Here is a 22,265-nt window from a genome sequence, read left to right as displayed (position 1 = left end):
TAACCATGATCTATTTTATTTCACAGTTTTGAACAGTTACCAGCAACACAAAAAGAGAGAGAGAGAGAAAGCTCTTTCTTTATCTCCCTCTCTCTCGCTCTCCTTTTTTTTTTTAATGACATACTGTTATGATCAATATTGCTAGATGGCACAGTGAGTGGAATAACTTCTAATCACAGTCATTAGGGCATATCAATTTCAAATTCAACTGAACATAAATAACGGAAACTATTGCAGGACAGTGGTAAACCTTACACCCAACCTACATGAAAAGTAGTCAATTTAAAGATTCAATGGTAACATATCTCTTAAGATAAGTTAAGAGAAAAAAATTGCAGCAAAATATTTGGGGAAAAGTGAAATAAAGCATTCCCAAACCTCACAGTTAAACAAACTGAATGGCAATCCAAACGACATGGCAGTAATGGAGAAGAGCACATCACTGTGCAAAAGGTGCTTCTCCAGCCAGCCTGACACCCTAGATTTGAATAGAATTCCAAATACTCAAAGACAGTGGAAGTGAAGGTAGGATTATAAGCTTACCTAAACACCCAGCTGAAGTCTACTAGAAAATGAATAAATACAGCTGTTGCATATTTCCCAATGTTTGTTTTAATGAAAATTTTATTTATTTACTTATTTATTTGAGAGAGAGGGAGAGAGAACACAAGTGGGGGCAGAGGGAGAGGGATAAGCAGACTCTCTGCTGAGCAGAGAGTCCAACGTGGGGCTCGGTGACCTGAACAGAAGGCAGACACTTAACCAACTGAGCGACCCAGGTGCTCCTCAATGAATATTTCTAAATCAAAGAAAAAGCTCAAGTATGCGTTGATAATTTGTCATTTTTTTTATTATATTCTCATGTGTTATAACCAGATCTGCATTTTCGAAATAAGTTAAAAAACTTATTTTCAAAGTCACATTAAACAGAAAGCTTATTCATCAAGGTTGTGAAGTCTCTACCAGACAACTACTTCTATTTTTTTTTTTTAAAGATTTTCTTTATTTATTTGACAGTCAGAGATCACAAGTAGGCAGAGAGGCAGGCAGAGAGAGAAGGGGAAGCAGGCTCCTTCCTGAGCAGAGAGCCTGATGCGGGGCTCGATCCCAGGACCCTGGGACCATGACCTGAGCTGAAGGCAGAGGCTTTAGCCCACTGAGCCACCCAGGCGCCCCAGACAACTACTTCTAAAATCAAGTTTAGATCCCTGTAAAGGCTTAAGGAAATCAGGTTTAAAGTCAGATACATACACAGTTTGGACCCTAGCCTAACTTGTGGCTAGTATAAGAACTCTGGAAACCCTAGTTGTCTGTTTGTTTGTTTGTTTGTTTTTAATTAATTAATTAATTTAAAGATTTTAATATTTTATTTTTTTATTTGACAGAGAGAGACACAGCGAGAGAGGCAACACAAGCAAGGGAAGTGGAGAGGGAGAAGCAGGTTTCCCGGCGAGCAGGGAGCCCAAGCGGAGCTTGATTCCAGGACCCTGGGATCATGACCTAAGCGAAGGGAGACGCTTAATGACTGAGCCACCCAGGCACCTCCATTTGTCTGTTTTTAGTAGCAGATAACACTTAGAGACATCCGCTATGTGTCAGGCACCATCTTGAATTGCACTAAAACTGCTTCGCTCAACTAGCGCTCAACTAGTGAAAACCTATGTGACCTGTGTCACAGTTCTGAGCCTTCTTTAATAGTCCTATTATTTATGCTGGCTCACATCATGCCAGGCCGTTGTAATAAATGGTGTATATTAACTCATTCTATGACATATAAATTACATAGTATATTAATTCATCCTCATTGCTTAATGATGCTATGAGACTGTTATTACCTTTGTTTAAATACAGGAATGATTAAGTTGCTCAAAGTCTCAAAGACTAGGATGTAATTGGTGTTCTTTTAATTTATGAATTATATATCCCTTTAAATTGTATTCATAGGTTTCAATTCATTCAATGTATTTAATTCATTTAAATTGTTTTCATAGGAAATCCAAGAGCGGACAAAACAGAGAAATTCCAATTCTTAGTAAATACAATTCAAACTGAAAGATCACTCAGATCAGATCATTACAAGGTAACTCTCAGAGCAAAAATTAAATTGCAATTTTCTGATTGCCTGAAGATACGATACTATGAAACTAAAAAGAAAAGACGTTTAGGAACATCTTGGAAACACATTTGTGATCACCCTAGCACAATTGTTTACTGAATTATTTTGTATCACAAATGCAAATTTGTCCTTATTTTAGAAAGTAGAAGTTACAAGTGATTATATATGATCAATTATAACTCCATAATTTGTATAGGCTTTCTATTCCATTTGTAGACAATTTCTACTAAATGAAAAAGGAGCAATTTGAATTGATGTGTTAAACGAGGGAAGTCAGGGGAAAAAAATAAAATTTAACCAGCTTTCTCTTTATAGGGTTTTGCATAACAGAGACTTTAGACTTCCATGAATACTTAGTTCTGTGTACAATAAAATATCTGTAAGCGACATAATAACCAACAATGTTCCAAATGCATCCATACATTAACTCCCGATAGAGGCTACGGTACAATTTCTGAAAGGGAATAAAGAAGAGCTCTGGACCTGCTATAGTACATAAGCTCAAAGGAAATGAATAGCCTAATTACATAGCCGTGAAAGAAGCCAACAGATTTCATGATTGGGAAAGAAAGCTTGACAAAATCTAGGGATATTAGTCAGATCCTTAAATTATTTTATTTCTTTGCGTCTTCTGAATTGTCAGCAGTGTAGAATGAAAAGAAAATCACCTCCAGAAGATTGTTGGGCTTTACAGCCCAATATTCATAACAACTGTATCCATTCTTCATGCTGCTGTTAAAAGGCAGAACCAATCTGCAGGCAGATGACTGTCTTTGGCTCGACAGAAACTTCCATTTTATGTAATAAAGACAAACACACACAATCTGAATATGTTCTCTCTGGGTAGGGAAGAAAGGATGAGAGACCCCTTTCATGTCATGCACTTGATAAATTATTTCTAAGATGCATATTTTTTTGCTCGGGCCTGTCCAAAGGCAGAGTTCCATTGTGGCTTTCCAAAATGCAATCCTTTGTAAGTAATTTCAATGGCCCTTAATAGAATCCTATGAATCACATTATATATTCAAAAATATGATCACCCTAATACATATCTTTTATGTTTGCTCTCAAAATTGTGAGAGGTATTTCTGTTTTATCTAAGTGAAGCCTTTAGGCATTTATTTGTGGTCACTTGCTGCTTAAAATACGTTCATTTAATGCTATTGCACATTCAGTTATTTGATATGCTTTTAATTCAGGGGAGTATTTCATACCATAAAAATCCTTTTTAACAAATCTGTTCTGTGTTCAGAAAGAAAAAAGGATATGCATGTTCTTTTATTTTAAAATGAAGAATTATTTTTTTAAACATTTTAAATTTTTTTTTCTTAATAAACTCTACCCCCATCATGGGGCTTGCGCTCATGACATCAAGGTCAAAATTTGCATGCTATACCAACTGAGCCAGCCAGGCATCCCTAAATGAAAAATTGTTTTTAATTCTGGTCCATTGTAACATAACCATCAACAGTCTTAAGGCTTTCTTCCTTTTCTCATTGTCTCCACTAGACCCATTGGGAGTACAATGGCTTAGGTCACAACATGAAACATCATGCTAATTAAACTGCTAATTAATTGGTATAAGCAATATATTGCATGAAATAGATTGCTGTATTACACTGTTTTAACTTTTGTGCCATTTCAACTTGGTAACCGCTAATTTAGAATCTTTTAATCATGTTCTTTAATCCGAATGTTAATCTCAGATGACAAGAGCACATGATTACTAGGGAGGTTTGGTACAAGATATGTGTTGCATTTCTTCCTAGTATTAAAATTGGTTTATTGAAAGATAAAAAGATGCTGCATTTACAGATTCTTGATATTCATTTGAATATATAACCTCTTTTAAAGTAGGACTAGCTGGAGCTCATCTTCATAAACATTTTCACAAACATCTCTATCCAAATTCAAAGACATTTATGTGACTAGCCATCATAGAATTTTTATTAAAAAACCTCATTGGAAAAATTGTTTCCTTAACAGTATCGGTATCTTTCTTAACACAGACTTTTTTCAATTACATGACTTTAACAATCAAGCTTCTACTTGGGGTTCAAAACAGGGCACAGTTTTATGTAATAAAAACTCAGGGACTTTAAAAAGTCAACCAGCATAAAGTTAGAATGCACTATATCCACTTGAAATGTATTATCAGGAGGCAGCCAGTTTCTGATCTTTCTAGAATGCATATACCAAGTGTCTACTTCTTTCATGAGCCTGACATACAGGAGAGGGAAAAAAAAATCCTTGCAGACCCGCCTTTTAACAGCCAGATATAGAAAGAAGAAGAAAGATGAGACACCTGGGGTCCCCTTACCTGCTATTGAGACAGAACAGAATTTTCACTGACAGAATTGGGCAGTAGCAATTAGAAAACAGGCTGAGCTCAAAACTCCAATCTCTTAAAACAGAACCTGTTCGCTTTCCCCCTAACGTCTAAGGATATAGTCTAGGAAGGTATTCATTTTTAATTACATTAATCTTAACTCTTCCTTAGTAATTCACAAAAAGAAGCATAAGGTAGATAATTATGGCTGTAATAGCATCCATAAGTACATAGAGTAGTCCACTATTTCATGAAAAAAAAAAAAAACTTAAAACTTACTGAAATGGATTGCCTAATAAAAATCTGTAGTTGACTGTTTCTTTTCAGATATTTGGTTGCTAAACTGTGAAATGGAACTATAACTTCCTCATGTTTTCACAAGCAATGCTGTGTGTTCTCAAGAACACAGAGCGTTTCTGAGCTCTAGATTTTCCTGTCAGACTTAGCAATCTGTTTTATCCAGCACATAGTTTCAAATAGGCAAAACAGCATTTTTTTTAAAGATTTTATTTATTTATTTGACAGAGAGAAATCACAAGTAAGCAGAGAGGCAGGCAGAGAGAGAGGAGGAAGCAGGCTCCCTGCTGAGCAGAAAGCCCAATGTGGGGCTTGAACCCAGGACCTGGGATCATGACCTGAGCCGAAGGCAGAGGCTTAACCCACTGAGCCACCCAGGCGCCCCCAAAACAGCATTTTTAATGATTACTTGTTTTATCCTCTCCAGCACGCTTAGCCAATTACAATGTTTAAAATGAAAGCCACCGAGCTCCCAGACATTAAATATTATCCAGTTCAATCCTGCCAGTGTTTATTTTGTTTATATTTCACACATTCAAATCTCATCTTTAGTATTTATCACAAAGCACATGTTCTCTTAATAAAGGACTTCAAAACTAAAGCGTGAAGGAGGAGCTGCAGGATGAGCTCGGAGCATGGCCAGCAGCCACAGCCGGGGGGCCGAAGGGGCCGTGGTGATAAGAAGTCCAGAAGGCGAGGCCGGCGCAAGGAAACCTACTCAGTGTATATCTACAAGGTGCTGAAGCAGGTGCACCCAGACATCGGCATCTCTTCCAAGGCCATGAGCATCATGAACTCGTTTGTGAATGATGTGTTCGAACGTCTGGCTGGCGAGGCTGCCCGGCTGGCCCAGTACTCCGGCCGAACCACACTGACCTCCCGGGAAGTCCAGACGGCCGTGCGCCTGCTGCTGCCCGGGGAGCTGGCCAAGCACGCCGTGTCCGAGGGCACCAAGGCCGTCACCAAGTACACCAGCTCCAAGTGTCCCGGGGCCGAGCGTTTAATAAAGAGTGAACTGCTCCCGTTGAAAAAAAAAAAAAAAAAAAAAAAAAAAAAAAAACTAAAGCATGGGACATCTTGGGTGGCTCATTCAGTTCAGCATCTGCCTTCAACTCAGGTCATGATCCCAGAGTCCTGGCATTGAGCCTGAGCATTGGGATCCCAGGTCAGCAGGAAGTCTACTCCTCCCTTTCCCTCTGCTTACAGCTCCCCTTGAAAAAGTACTTCCAAATAGAAGAGCTTTGATGGAATTTCTCTTTCTCTATCTCTGTCAAATAAATAAATAAAATCTTTATTAAAAAAGAAAAGAGGGAGCCTGGGTGGCTCAGTGGGTTAAAACCTCTGCTTTCGGCTCAGGTCGTGATCCCAGGGTTCTGGGATGGAGCCCTGCATTGGGCTCTCTGCTCAGCGGGGAGCCTGCTTCTCTTCCTCTCTCTCTCTGCCTGCCTCTCTGCCTACTTGTGATCTCTGTCTGTCAAATAAATGAATAAAATCTTAAAAAAAAGAAAAGAAAAGAAAGCCCTCATCATATATAATAGATACTAATTAAATATTTGCAAAGAATAACAGCTACTTATTTATGGATTGGTTATCATAATCAGCATCATCGTTAGTTCTTAAAATAATCTGGCAAATAATCATTCTTGGGTTTCACAATTTTTAAGCTACTGGGGAAAATTATACTCCCTTATGATTATAGATAAAGTGATCCCTCAAAAATTGTTCTTTGACCTTTTAGGAACTTTCATCATTGGATTGTGACAGGTTTGATTTCAGTTTTCACAGCTTCCTTTCACTTGTCTATACTTGAAAAGACTGCAGCTCACAGCGCTCTAAGATTTGGATTGTAGCAGATCAGGAACTGAAGAATCCTCCTGGAGAACCTGTACCCACACAATTTTGCTGAGTTTCACGCCATAGTATATGAAGTATATCAAGTGCTCAGAGTTACCTTTTCTGTGAGGTGCCTTTTATTTCACTAGTGACAATGATACTGAGTTTACTTTAGCCCATGAACATCTCAGTCAGCAACAACTACACCCTATTCATATGTTAACTATAAAACAAGATAACAAAATTAATAAATTGAGTCCTTGTCAGGTCATACTCACATTACCTGGCTAAATCTCATTTAATAATCACAATCAATGTATGACATAGATGTGGTGATGAACTTTATATTACACGTGAAGAAATGGAGGCAGAGTCAAATTATTTGTTCAAAGGACACTCAGTTTGTCAAGTTATGAACCACGTCTCAAACCCAGGCAACCTGGATTGCCGACATTGCCCTCTTAGCTACTATCATAGTCCTTCGTTTAGCACATGGCTTTGTAATAATTAGCCTGTGTGGCTGGAATTCCCATTAGACCGTGAGCTCTCCTTGTTCAAAGAATACTGTTGTTATTTGCCTCAATCCATAACAGCCTTCATTTTCGAATAATGTTTGATGCAAATAGTATGTGGTCACATATTTTAAGCCTACAAAACAAGTAAGTTAGAAAAGAATTTCTTCTTCCCTGTCTCCAATATTTAAAGCAGACTTTCTATCACAGATTCCATCTTTATCCAATATTTCTGTGTGCTAAGAACTTCAGAATGCCTTTCACATCTAGGTCATGCATGTTGAATCTGCCACACTCATGTTAACAGATGTGTGATCTGAAAGAACCAAAAAAAAAAAAAAAATTCCACTTCCGTACCCTGAGATAATTCCAGAACCTGACTTGCACCCCCATCTTTTGCAGTGCTTGAGAGCTCCTTGACCCACTTGCTGAGCGGAGCCTCTCTAGAGCCTCTCTGAAGTCAGAATGGCAGGACTCAGAGCCCCGCTCTACCTCCTGCCGGCTTTGTATCTTTGCAAATTTACCCAAGCTCTCTGTGGCTAATTTTCCTCATTTGTAAAACAGATGATATGACAATAATGGTATCTGCTTCATGAGGCTGATATAAATATTTAATAGAGCAATGAATATATCGTCTGCATAGAGATGACTCTTGGTAACATAAATCCATGAAACAGGTGAAGGGGATTAATAGCACATTTATCTTGGTGAGCCCCTAGTTATACATGGAATTGTTGAAGTGCAGTATTGTACACCCGAAACCAATAAAACAGTGCATTTGTTTTGCTTTGTTTTGTTTACAACAGTGTTTTTTTAACTACACTGGAATTAAAACAAAGTTTAAAACATTAAACATTTTTAAATAATAAATAGTTATCAAAGAAATACTAAAATCTGTTCAAATAATTTGTATTTATCAAAACCAGGAAGTGGAATAATAGCATACAAAAAAACAATAACCAGAACTAAAATGAAAAGCATAGTCTTTTATTCCTCAATAATATTTTTGAAAGTTTTTTCATATTTTAATGAAATTTTTACTTATAGTGGGTCATGGGAGAGGCTTGGTAGGTGGTCTCCCATCTAAATCCCTAATCTTGTATAAGGAAGAATAAACTGACAAAATTAAATTTTATTATCTAAATCGGTTCCATAAATGACCAAAAGTTTCACCAAAATGAAAAAACGTTCAGTGTGACCAGTTCTCTAACTAAGGATCCCTGACGTTTATCCATGCCACCTTTGTGATTTGGAAAGTGACACATTTTGCAAGTTAGCATGCACCCTCCTCCCCAAATTGACATCCTGTATATGCTTTCACTTTGCTTCATACTGTGTCTCTGACCTTTCCCAGTTGGAGTAGTGGCTGGAAGCTAAAATAAAAGTGCTGTTTTTCTGAGTGAGGCATTTCATGACTAAACATTAATTCTGAAATTATAACCGTTACAAGACTCCTCTGCCTGTTGCTTCTCCTAAGCAGAGGACTATAGGATGAAAGGCCCACAGCAGTAAACATCAGGGGCTAGTGTTTCCTTCTCCTCTGAACCCAACCAGGCTGATCCAAGCCCAGAATGCCTTTGAAGTCAAAGAGACCTTCATGTGCTGATCAATCCTTGGGGGGTAAAGAGCAAGAAAAACTGGTTCTGGCACTTTAATATGCTTCCAGGAAATGTGTTCAACTCAGTGCAGAACAAAAAGGGTTTTCTCTGCTACAGATTGAGTGATTTTGTACTTGGGGGGCCTCTTGGTTCAATTAACTTAGAGATACCTATTGATCCCAGAACATGATTATTTATACTTCAGTACATCCTGCCACTGAGTCAAACTAAGGATGCACAGTAATAACTATGAATTAGTATTTTCCCTTGCTCTTAAGACGTGCATTCAGCTTTAGGTCAATTTAAATGGAAAAGCATGGAATTCCCTTAATACTAATGATCACTATTGAGTATTAATACGATCAGTATGAAATGTCACATTGCAATGTTTCAAAACTTTAGAAGTTTAAATTAAAATGACCTAAAAATTGACAGCACCATCCAAACTCATCCTTTATAGATAAGAAATCTGAACTCCTAAGAACTCAAAAAAAAAAAAAAATTATTCATCAGGTCTGGCTCTTTAGCAGAGCAAAATTTGACCTCAAAACTCCTCAGTCAGTTCAGGGTACTTTTCTCTTCACACCTTCGAAATTATCTCTGTCAAACCTTATCTCTGCCCAACCTTTTCTCTTTATCTAAAGTGGCTAAGCTTTTCACTCTCAAATTGTGAAGATGTGGCAACTGTATTCCAAAAATCAGGAACATGAGCATATTTTACGTCCTGTTGTTTTAAAGGATTATGAAAATAGGAAATATAGTCATCTTATAAAGCAGTTTTTTTTATTACTTTGGTCACAGAAAAATATTCAATACAATAGAATTATACAGTTTATAGACTTATAATTTTTATAATAGCATAAAGACAAAAATCCCTGTAATAGTATATAGATAGGGTACCGACTTCAGTTGATTGTCACATAGAAAGAAGAGGTAAAAAGTTTTACTATAAAGTTAATCAGTAAGATAAAGAGAAATGAATACAAATACCAGAGAACAATAGTTTCAAAATTATTATGGCACATGGTGACTACAAAAAATATGTCAATCTGTTTTAAATATTTAACATCTTATCTATGTTAATATATGATTACTTATTATTAATTTAGGTTGAAGAAAAGTGAAAAAAACTGTAACTTATAGATTGGATTAAAAAGTTTTAATTAAAAATCAAATATTTCCCAAATATCTTCTATAAGAACACCCACGATTCATATCCTCTGTCACTAAGTGAAGTGCCTGAAAGAGTGTAATAGGATTTTCCAACTGTCTTCAAACAATTTCACAGGAGCCCACTCTCATTTTCAAACATTGGTACTACTTAATTTAAATGACTCAATGGCAATAAATATTACACTTAATTGGAGAGCCTTTGCAGTAGTCATTCTATATCAGAATGGCTTTGCATGTGAATAATAATCTTTAATAATGATTACACATATGAAATGGCTTAAGACAGTTTACTCTACCTCTTTACATTCTAGGCAACAAACCAAAGTGCAAATGTCAACCATTAAATTTTACCTCCTTCCACTTATACACATACACACACACACAAATGCATCCACATACACTCATACCCATACAAAAATTAGACTTTATACAGTATCTTCAGGTGAGCAAGTAACTATAATGTAAAGAGGTACTTCCTGCATGCAATTCATCCTTCAGCAAAATAAAAAAGCCCTCGTCTGCATACATGAATGCATAGGACCACAAATTTTAAAGGCCAGTTTCCTATTGATATAATGGCCATACATTCCTTGACCATTTATGTGGTTTACCCTAAATTCAATCAGAAATTGTGTAAAAGTTCTGTGAGATATACTGTGATCTATCCTCTGCTTTTACACTGTAATAAATTATATTACGACAAGTATCAGAATGACCTAAATTTTATTTTCTTTCCTGTCCACTAGTTTCTCATTTTCCCTGACTGGCAGTAGTATTTCCTCTTAACTCCTTGTTAAAGAGCATTGAACAGTCTAATTTTCCCAGAATTCAGTCCTGAGGTATACATTTCCATTTTCTTTGTTGATCTAGCACAGGCTCAGGTGATTTCTACATAATGCATCCAATTAGTTCAAGCAAGACAAATGAAATCACATCTATACTAATCTCCACATTATTAACTATAAACAGTAACAAGATATGTCTCCACTCTTTGCTTGAGTCCATTCAAGTGCAAACCGAAGGAAAAGGACTTCCTGTTCTTCTTTTCACACTCCTGAGTATGACGATATTTGATTCTGTTTCTCCACAGTAATTGATAAGATTGCAAAACCTCTCTCACATCCCTCCTTTATTCCATATTGAGAGCTTGCTTTTCTTTCTTTCTTTTTTTTTTTTTTTTTTTTTTTAGTTTGTTTGCCAAGGATAGTTTGATTCCTTTTTGCAGAGATTTTATTTTAAGTCCATTTTAGTTTTCTCCAAAATCAGAGCTTCATTTTAATCAGATAGTGGTCCTGCCTCTTGGGAATCGATTTCTTTTTACACAAGACAATCCAAGTCTATTAGGGTCCAACACACTGAGTTGGAACATTACATATGTTTCACTTACGAGCACATACATTCATTTTACACGATTCCTCAATGTGGCCAAGGGGGTTCGTGGTCTGCACTGTATCCACCTATAAAAAATACAAAAATATATGTCTGCTTTACAGGGATGTGAGTAGGGTCTTGCTAGCTTAGTTCCAAAGCTTGGGTGCACATCTTGGCTGATAGTATTCTTTCCTTCCTTAAGACGTATTTGCAATGGCCATAACCTCTTTCAGAAGTCAAAGAGACATAACCCTTAGCTACAATTAACAACCCTGGGGCATTTAAATCAATGCTGCTGGCTAATCTCAGGGATGCCATCTCTGACAAGAGATATTTGCATGGTAAAAGAAACATTGAATTAATTGTGTTTCAGGCTTCAAGCTTCTCAAGTCTATGAAAATGTCACCAGAAGAGCAGTGGCAGGCTACTGGGGGTTGCTAGCTGTTTATATGACAAATACAAAGAAGAATGAAATGGTAATTTTGTTGTTACAGCTTTTGCACATTATAAATCCCTAAGATCTCAGGAACGTGAGCTTGATCCGTGTGTTCACACCCTTCAAAGTAGCTCTCTTGTCTCCAAACACAATCTTTAGATAGCTCGCAGTCTCTTTACAGAAATCTGAGCAATTTACATGCTATCAATAAATGGTCTGCTGATCTCAGGTCAAGGACGGATTACTCTACCCTTCAAAGTCCTGACCCTAAAAGGACAATGTTTTCCAACTTTGTATCTAGTTGCACAAATAAAAGTGATGGTAATTTTCCTTCAAAATATTTTGGTGCTAATGTCAGTTTTAAATAGTGTTAAATATTTCTCTGAATTTGAGACTGACCAGTAGGCTGATTTCTGCTCTCGGTGCCAGAAGGTACAGACTATTGTATTCTAGTTTTATGGCACAGTTGATGTTAGTAAAACCTCTACAAAGTTTGAAGATTGCCAAAAAGACAAAATAAATCACTTCCACAGAATAAAAATTCTATGGAATATTCTATGGTACCATCCACTACCAAATTATTTATCCTTAACAATCCTTAACAATTAGAATCAGTAAAGAGACATATTCCACCTAATTTCCAATGTAACAAAAGCATCAGGACACGAGAATCAAAGTTAGAAAAGAAATAGGTGATTTATTTCATGAAATAATTGACCAATTCATTTTTCAAAATAAATGGTGTAAAAAAAGCCAAAACAAGTAATGTCTAATTTTGAAATTAATTGTTCATATCCAAGAGTGGAAAATGTTTAAACTTGCCCTAATTGCAGATTATCAATATTAGCTGTATAAATTTAAGCAGCTTTAAGATGTTGTAATTTTTTTAATTAATTTTTATCTTTTCCTAGAAATGAAAAGAATATATTTTTTTTTTCCCTTTCTGTAGCAGCTCTATAAAAGCTAACATAGCCTGGGATGCTCTGGCCAATTATACAAGCAACACATGTTTACCAAGGCATCACTGGTAAGTGAATCTTCTTAATTTAAATCATAACTTTAAGATTGAACATAGTTTATCTTATTTTACACAAGCTATATGACTGCCCATATCATTTCAAAAATGCTTATTAATAAGTGAAAGCTAAATATTTGAAAGTTTCAATTTTTATTTTTTATCCTCAAACCAACTACAATGATGTAGCCATAATGCATGCCAACACTACATTAGACCTTCCTATTATGTACTCTTACTATATGTGATGTGTTGCGATAACATTTTATCAAATATTTAACTACTTCCATGAAGTCCCCCAATTAATTCTCACATCCTATTCAAGGCTGCAGTGTGCTCCCTGAAGGCAATGACACCTCTGTTCTGTTTATTGTTACATTTCTTGATGTTGGCACATAGTCAGTCCTCAGTGAAAATTGGTTTAATGAATGAATGCATGTTTTGGAATAGCTAATTAAAGAAATTATATTATTTGTCACATCATAGTATTACTATTACCTAATTGTAATATTTGGAAATATTTTTCCAAAATATTAATTGTGGTTATTGCTGACTTTCTGTTTTGTCATATGATTAGGGAATAGATCTTTCTTGAATTGCAGCAACTCCTCTTTATTTTACTAGCATATTATTTTCCCCATTTTTCCCTTCTGTAATTCTGTCTTAAATTGTCTAGCCACCTAAAGTTTCTCAAATTTCACTACCTTCTCTTTTTAATCATTCCCATATAACAGTCATTCTTTTCTTTTCTCTAAGCAAATGTACTATGTAAACTTGTCTACAAGGTTTTTAATAAATGAACACATAAGTAAAGCAATAAAAACAAACATTAGGAAATCAGAGGTGTCAAAATGTTTCATTTTCTATTTTTAAGATCTGACATACTTTTAAGTTAAAAACACACCCAAGACATAGAATGCATTGAAGTAATAAAGTCACCATACAACCATGCAGCCTAATGAAATTCTCATGTTAATATGTCATTGAAGAATAACATTTCATAAAATTCATTTCATAAATTAACTATGTAGGAGCCAGTTTTGTGTTTTTGTGGTTTTAAGCTTTGATGCACTGAACAAATGCATCTGGGCACTAATATTCACCTGTCACTAAAGCAAGAAAAATGGACTCATTCCTTACCATTAAAGATTAATGTTTAAAAGCAAAAGTGCATACTTCAGATCACTTATGAGTTCATGGAGAACTACTTAAGAATCACCATTCTGAAACCTGTCATTGGTGACGGTCAGGGTAGAAATGGATGTTACCAAGATGTATTTGTTTTTATTTGAATCAGCTAATTAAAATGGCACTGGAAGCAATTTTCAGATCACTGCCACTGAGGAGAAAGGCTCTACCAAATCCGGCCAAACCAATCTTTCAGTCAGGTCCAATTCAGACAAAGTTGTATAGACACAGCCTTTGTCTCTGCCTCTCAACTTTTCTCCTCGATTTTTTCTATCACCCAGGCAACAGTAAGTCTGTCTATCTGTCACACACACACACACACACACACACACACACACATACACACACACATACACACAGGTATGGGTGAGCACGTGTGGGGAGAGTAAGATGGAATCAAGTCATTCTGGAACACCTTCTACAAGGCCATTTCGATATCTCACTCAGCTTCTATTTCCTGGGAGTTTAATTAATGAGCTTTATTGGTAAAAAGTTAACTTATCAAAGTTATGTTCTTTTTCCCAGACTTCCCAATAATGGGTGACTAGTGCTAGGAGAAGCAACCTGATTTATGCAGAGAATAGAAATAAGATTCAGATTTTGGCGCAAGAATATTCTGAACACTCACACAAAAGAAGAGATATGCTCTTAATTCTAAAAAAGAAAAAAAAAAAAACCCCAAACACCTCAAAACAATAAATAAGGAAATATATATTATGAAAGGAATATGTGTCGATTTTTCTACTTATTTTTATTAGATATACTTCAAAACTAAATCACACAGCTATGTAATTAGTGTAGATCAAATACAAGTATCTGTTGAATGTGTTCGTATATAGCTGGCAATATATAAAAAGTGCTATGAATATTCATGATTTTCTCCTTGACTGATTCTCAAATCTGGAGAAAAGAAAGAGATATCACATAAAGAACAGAGTCTATTCCATGGCAGGGAGAACCATACTGATGGCAGTTTCTGTAATCCAGGAACAGGAAGTAGATATTCCTATTTTCAAGCATCAACAGTATAATAAAATAGCTGAACCAAGGCACAGCCACCTATCAGCACTGACAGTTTATCCGCTACTTTTTTAAATATTAGAAAATCATTTGATATGGAAACAGGACATAACCTAAACATAGGTTTGGGTGAGCGGAGCTCTATGAGGAGGACAGTTCTGGACAGTATTTTTCTTTTACTTCCTTTTGATTTTTGTAAGTGATGTACTCCAAACCATAATTTATACTAATTATTAGTTACTGCAACACCTGTATAGATGTTTATTACAAGATTGCACTTAACTAATTTTATTTCACAAAGTCCTCATGAAGTAGAGATTGCAATTTTGTTCATTTTACATATGAGCAAATTGAAGCTCAGAGAGTTTAATCTTCTTACAAAAATCACACAGATAAGAATCAAGGCCCTAAACCAAGACTTTTGGCTCATAATAAAATATTTTTTTCCCTACATTGTATTTTCTCATAATTATTTTTTTATCTGACTTTGAATCTTTTAAAAGTAAACAGCTAAGTTACAACTGCAAATGTCTCCATTTTCGCCATCAGGGATAAAAAGCAAACTTACGGAAACTTCCTAAACTAAGTATATATCATACTCAGGATTCTATCATAATTGTTTCAATTTATGAACACAACTTCAAATACACAAAAGTTGTCTAAATTGCCAAAGAAAAAAAGACAACACAAATTCTATCCAATCAAAGAATGGAAAGCCTATCCCCATCCACCCATGAGAGTACACACTCACACACAAAGGCCATTCATTAGCACAGTCTGGATTACATGTTTAAGAAAAGAAGACTTTCAGATTGTGAGTCAACCACTGAACCGGCCATGGAAGGAAGGGGGCTAAATAATTTCATACCGATTCTTCATCATAAGTACTTTGCCCTGACTTCAAGAAAATGAATGATTTGGGCCCTAACAAAAGAATGCCTTAGGTTGGACAGCCAAGCAATCAATATTTTCTGATCCACTGACTGTTACAATCATGGAATCTCAGAGTTAAGCAGAATGCCAGAGGTTATAGAGCCCAATCAGGTAAGAGACATTACAGAAGGTATGGCAGGAAATACAAAGCAACATCAAGCACAGTCCTGGTTCTGAGGAAATTTTTATTGAAGGAACATACAAATACATACATGTAAAAGATTACAAACAGTGGGAGGAAGAGAGAAGGGCCAAGTAGGTAAAAACTATGAGACCTTCAAAGAGTGAGAGGAGACTGTGATGAGGACAGCAGGCTGAGCACTCACTGATTAACTGAACCTAAGCTGGGTCTTAAGGGAAGAGTTGGCTTGAGATCTATAGAAATGAGGCAGACTATGGGAGAAGAGGCAACTCTGTGATGCACATATGAGGTGAGGTCAGGAGAGAGTGAGCAGATTCCCTTGCCTAAACCAGAGATTTCCATATTCCCATTCAGCAACACAATGAGGTATATTCTCTACTTTCTCTACTTAGCTTAAGTCTTCATGTAGGAAAAACCAATGTGATAATTATAAAAACAATAACAAAACCGTCTGGAACATCCTAAATTAGAAATACACGAACAAAAGAAAATCATAAGGAAGAGAAAATGCATTTATAGTGCTGACTGCAAAAGTCTGCATGTAAGTGGACCCAAGCAGTTTAAACCCATGTTGTTCAAAGGTATACTGTGGTTAACATTTTTTTTTTTAAATATAGAACATTACCTTTTTACAGACATTGATTACTTTTGGAGTTTATAGCAGATTTCTACATTCTAAGACACACATTTCTATATTTAAATTGTTATAACAACTGTATATTACTCCAGTAATCAGAAAAAAGTTAAAAAAACTATAGATAGATAGATAGATAGATAGATAGATAGATAGATAGATAAAAAGAAAGGAATTAGGATCACTGCTGTGAGTTAAAAGGAGATTTGGGGAGAAAAAGTCAATGTATATTGTCTGCAAAGATGTCTTCTTTATAAAAGCCTCATGCTAGCATTTTAGAAATAGTTATACCATCTAAGAGAAGAATGAGGACTATACTTGATTTTACCCACTAAAAGAAAAGATAATCCGGATATTTTTTACCTGAATAATTAAATCTCTGTACATGCAAATTAACTGTATTAAAATATATTTAATTTATGTATTTCAAATTTTGATGAAAGGTTCATTCACAGAACCAAATGCAAAAAGGAAATAAAATCCCTTGGTTCACTGAAAAAAAAAAAAAGAGGGAGAAATACACAGAAAAATGTAGTTAACTGTCAGAAGCCAGAGAATGCAATTAAAACAAATATTTGTTAAAACTAATTAAGTATTTGATGATTCCTACTCTAGAACAGCCTATTCTTAAATGTTAAATCCTGTGTGTCTTAATTCATAATTTTATTTTGTTCTTATTTTTCCTTTAAATAAATCTTTTAAAGAAACACTTTTCCCAAACCAGGGAGTAACAGAGCTCAACAAGAAAAACTATACCATATAAGCAAAAACACTAAAATGGATCCTAGCTTTACAGTTCTAATTACATCTGGCCAAAGTTGAGCATTAATGCATTTCCATTCTTAAAGCTCATAATCAAAATGTAAAATGATGCAAACTTAAGCCATCATCATTATCCTCTTCAGACCATAATATTGGCCACTTTTGGAAACAAGAGCAGCGCTGGCTAGTGTTCATGCAACAATGCAATAAGTTGTCTGAACAGGGACTGGATGTTAATGAGAAGATGAAGTGAATAGCAAACTCGGTTGTTCTTAAATGCCCCTGAAATTGCAATCGTGCGCCTGAAAAATTGAGAGCTACTTGGGGAGTCTTAAACACTCACTGCAAAGAGTAGAAAGTAGTCAAAATGTTTCCAGGTGATGGATAAACTCACTAAGAGTTTGATCCACTAACAAGGAAATGAAGTAAAATGCCCAAGGAGTTAATTGAGTCTTGAAAAAGTAAATGTGAGAAAGGACAAAATTACAAAGTCCAGCCACCCTGTTTCCAGCTTTACAGGAGCTATGTTAACAGTTTAAGAACGGGCACCGCGATTATGTGGTCCTTGGGTTAATAACAGATGGATTTCTAAACTGAATATAATTCTCTTTTAATATTATTTGTGGTTGAGCTGCTTCAAAATGTTATGCTTTCTTATAATTAGAAATTTCTAAAAATGTTTTCATAAATACTTTTGTAAATACTAAGTGGCACTGATTTCAGGATTGATATAAGCATAATAAAATGCTAATGTTTAGTACACAGAAAGACATTGCATTAATAACTAATGTAGAAAGATAATTGCAGAGATAAGGAAATCACCTTCTACCAAACTGCGTTCTACCAGTAATAATACCGAAGCCCAGAGCAGTGACAAGACATATCCAATATTACACCGAAGATCTAGGATTAAAACTTAATGCCCTCACTCCCAATTCAATGGAAATGGTTTATTTCCATTCAGATTATGAAAATTACAACTTAAATCAAAGATTTTGGGATGAGATTATTCAAGTATCTCTAATTCTACTACGTTCTCATTGTGAAATGCAGAGAAGATATATAAATTGTATAGATGTCCTTTTAATTTATACTACACTTCACATTAATAATGGCAATGCACTCATCAAAAAGAACAAATGACAATACAAAAAATAAGCAAAATATGGTAAATATCAAAACCAAATTCCTTGTAATAAAAACATAGCTGCATCAGCTAAATTTGCAGAATCTTTCTTTATTTTGAAGAATCTGAAAATTCATAAGAAATTAATAAATGAAGCCAAGCTTTTTTATAGTTTCATTTCAAATTTTGGGGGTGTGGTCCCAATTCATATGATACAGAACTTTTTAAATATGCCTTCTATGAAAAGGACAGTAAATCTTGCTCTTTAAAATAGGTCACAAGTCTTAAAGCACTTAATCAAAAAGCAATATGGTGTTTCCTAACAGAATAAAAAAAAAAAAGATTATTTGCTTCTCTTTCGTTCCTTTGTCTTATAAGTGCAGTGTGATGTATTAGTTTAATTAAAGTCTACCAAATTATCATAAGGATTTTATGTGCTGCAAATAATTGGCTTTCTGTTCTCTGCTCACTTTTTGTTAATGGAAGCAGAGCACTTTTTTTTTTTTTTTTTAATGATACTTAGTATAAGATACCAAAAAAACTACAGAGAGGGAAGGCAAATGAGGTGCCTAATGAAATGACCTTTGTCATCTTGGACATGAAATAAAATTAAGTCTGCACTAATGCAATGAAAATAAGTCAATGTTTCCAAAAAGTTAAGAGGATAGGTGGTATTATGGCTTGGAGCCAAACCATACCAAGAATCCTACCATATATAAAAATGACAATCCCATTAATATGAAAAGCTGATAGGCCCTTAAAATGAAGTAAAATGTATTAAATAGATCATGTTATAAGATTTTTTTTAGTGTAAAGCATAATGAATCAATCTTTCTTATGGAACAGATTTAGGTGATAATCCAGATAAAGCATACTACCAGGTATCTCTTTGATAAGAGACAAATTAAGGACACAATGAACAGAGAATTAATGAATGTATCATAGTAAATGGAAGTTGTTTCAGGAAATAACAGTATTAACATAACCTCTCTTGCCAAAAAGTGAGTTGGAGCATACTATAATTAAAATACACATTCATTTACAAGACATAACTACCTCTGACATAGCATTAAAAAAAAAAAAAAACCTGTGAACATGAAATCAGTTAACTGAGTAACTGTGGAATCTAAAAGATGGAAATTACCAGTGATTTTCTTACAGTATAATTCCTAAAATATATTACAGGATATGTATAAGACATAAGTGATAATGAACAGTGTTTCTTTTGTTAATAATAATTTAAAAATGTAATCATTATTCATTTATGACTGTCCTAAAAGGGACATAATCTATATATTATAGACTTCTGGAAAATTTGAGCTTAAATTACTGAATTGTTTTTTTTTTTTAATTTCTGCTTCTATTCTTGGCCTCATTACATGTTAAAAGTTTTTAATCACTAATAATAACATTCTATTGCATGTTTATGAGATCTCAGGCTAACTTACATGGTCCCTAGGAAGTAGGTATCATTATCAATCCCATTTAACAATGAAGGGACTCAGGAACTGAAAAATTAACTTGTTCCAAATTGCAGATCTAAAAAAAATGGCAGCATTGAAATTTTAAGCTAAGAAGTCTCACCCTGGTATCTGTGCTCTTAACTAGACTCCATTCTACTGCCTCTCCAATTAGTGATAACATTGTTCTTAAAAGCAGGCTTTGTCAAACTAGCTATACCTCTTAAGTATATCCAGCAGCATTTTTTAGGTAGACAGTATGATCACATTTTTGATATACCCATAAAAATTTCAGTTTCTTATCTTAGGTTTATTAGAACTGTCGCTTGGGGCACCTGGGTGGCTCACTCATTAAGAGTCTGCCTTTGACTCAGGTCATGATCCCAGGGTCTTAGGATGGAGGCCCACATCTGGGAAGCCTGCTTCTCCCTCTCCCACTCCCACTCTCTGTCAAATAAATCAACAAAAACATCTTGTTTGCTCTGTTTATCACACACACACACACACACACACACACACAGTCTCACATGCACACACACACACACAGACACACACTCACCAAAATAATAATTACACTATCATACTCCTGAAGAACGTCCAATATGTGTTAGCAAAGCTATACTCAGACAGTGTTAAAACTATGTTTTCCTATTTTCTTAAAGGCAGTTCTTATGAAATCTCATTGATCATAAAATGTGCCAAACTCATCATTAGGTCACAAAAATGACAGACTTCCCAACCCATGATACACTTTATGAAGAGAGTTCTCTCATTGGTTCTCTCTAAAGAAACACTCCTGAGAAGTGCTTCCTCTGTGAGAGCACATGTATGTTTTGAACAGATACACTTGATTTACTCCATTTGTTTTAAGCCAAAGCGTGAAAGGGAATCTTTGACAAAACTGTCATCTTTAAAACATGGTGATATTTCATTTTCCCCTCTGCACTATTTAGATTGCATGGAACTGAAATGCTTCCAGCAGCTCCTATGTCCAATTTTTCAAAGCTGTCACTTCCTAGCAAATCGGCTTACGCAAAATACTTATGTTGTCAGAAAACAGAACAAACATACATTATAAAATACATTCTATTCTTTTTTGCAGGTCAGTCTTATTCAAGAATGGGAACTTGGAAGAATGTGTGGAAATAAATTAAAAGATGACTATGACAGATTGGCTTAAGTCAATGAATCTAGTACAGTTCTGATTAGTTTCCAGAGATACACTTGGACTTAGCTCAGTAGAGTTTTCCACACAATAATCTTATAACCAAAATGTTATTTTCAACGCATTCACTAAAGGCCATTAAATTGAAAAAGAACAAATTCACAGGGAAATGGGACATTGAAAGATGACAACGGTTACTCTTCCTAAGTTCATGTCTGTAGCAGCTATTATAATGTACTTGTCAACATTCTCTGTCCCAGAGGCTAACAAAGAACCACTAAGTGTTACACTTGGGAGACCTCTAGCTTTTCTGAATTGTGAGCATCGTCATTCTCATCCTACAGTTCCTGACAAAGTGAAAGCAAGGCAGAAACAAAATGCAAAATAATGATTACAAAAATAGATTGAAAAATAACAGAACTTCAGTTACTACTAAGCAACTTCCAGAATGTGAGAAGAAATATGTTTTTAAAAGATTCAGTCATACCGACTTTAAATACAATTCAATATTCTTAACACAGGCTATACTTTCTGGGTACACACATATACACATTCTCTAAATTGTACATATTTAGATACGTATCAAAGGTGAAACATTTTTTTATGTATGCACGATTACACAATTCTGGCTTAATCTCTCCAAGTTTATGTGGTAAAAACTACCTAAGACACAATTCTTTCCATGACTTCAAAAAGCTAGTCTTGTCTCAGCAAAAGCCAGGACTGCTTATGGTCTACAATCTGAAACCCAGTTCTCTCCTGGCACTTTAACACTAGATCTGTCACCCTTTAACACCACAAAATCAATACTCTGGAATGTCATGGTTCTCTGATGGCCCACAAAGTCAAGGCATGATCAATTTCAACGTCCTTACTAGACAGAAATAGACTTAGACAAATAAAAAAAGATTTCATTCAAGTTAAATTCAATAAAACAAAGGAATAAAGGTAGAGAGAGGCAAAGTTGTTAGAATCCAGTCCAATGCATTTACACTGAAATCTAGATCTATTTTTAAACCCAACTAAACTTCACACTCAGCCAAAAGTTATGTATCAGAAATTAACACATGCTTAGAACTTGCTCCAATCCCCAGATTAAGAAATACTATCAATTAACTATGTGTGTGTATGTGCATCTCTGTTTCCTTCATTGCA

The 22,265-nt window shown here is 35.2% G+C and overlaps 2 protein-coding genes across 11 annotated transcripts in view; one reads left to right on the top strand and one right to left on the bottom strand.

Moving 5' to 3' along the window:
• The window catches only part of PCDH7 (protocadherin 7), a 425,601-nt gene that overhangs the window by 350,488 nt on the left and 52,848 nt on the right, over positions 1-22,265 (bottom strand). Inside the window, exon 2 of one of the 10 annotated variants that reach the window (XM_047719080.1) lies at positions 9,458-11,315. The exons of the other annotated variants lie outside the window; for them this stretch is intronic. Coding sequence (XP_047575036.1) covers positions 11,238-11,315 — 78 coding nt within the window. The 3' untranslated portion in view covers positions 9,458-11,237. Of the gene's footprint in view, positions 1-9,457; positions 11,316-22,265 lie in introns of those variants that run through there. 10 annotated transcript variants of the gene reach the window in all.
• LOC125093870 (histone H2B type 2-K1-like) lies at positions 5,357-6,503 on the top strand. Its single transcript, XM_047719601.1, has 2 exons — positions 5,357-5,752; positions 6,481-6,503. The coding sequence occupies exons 1-2, from the start codon at positions 5,365-5,367 to the stop codon at positions 6,501-6,503; spliced, it is 411 nt and encodes a 136-aa protein (XP_047575557.1). The 5' UTR covers positions 5,357-5,364.

Source organism: Lutra lutra, chromosome 2, assembly GCF_902655055.1.
Source record: "Lutra lutra chromosome 2, mLutLut1.2, whole genome shotgun sequence".
NCBI classification, from domain to species: domain Eukaryota; kingdom Metazoa; phylum Chordata; class Mammalia; order Carnivora; family Mustelidae; genus Lutra; species Lutra lutra.
This window is presented reverse-complemented; position numbering and strand designations above follow the sequence as displayed.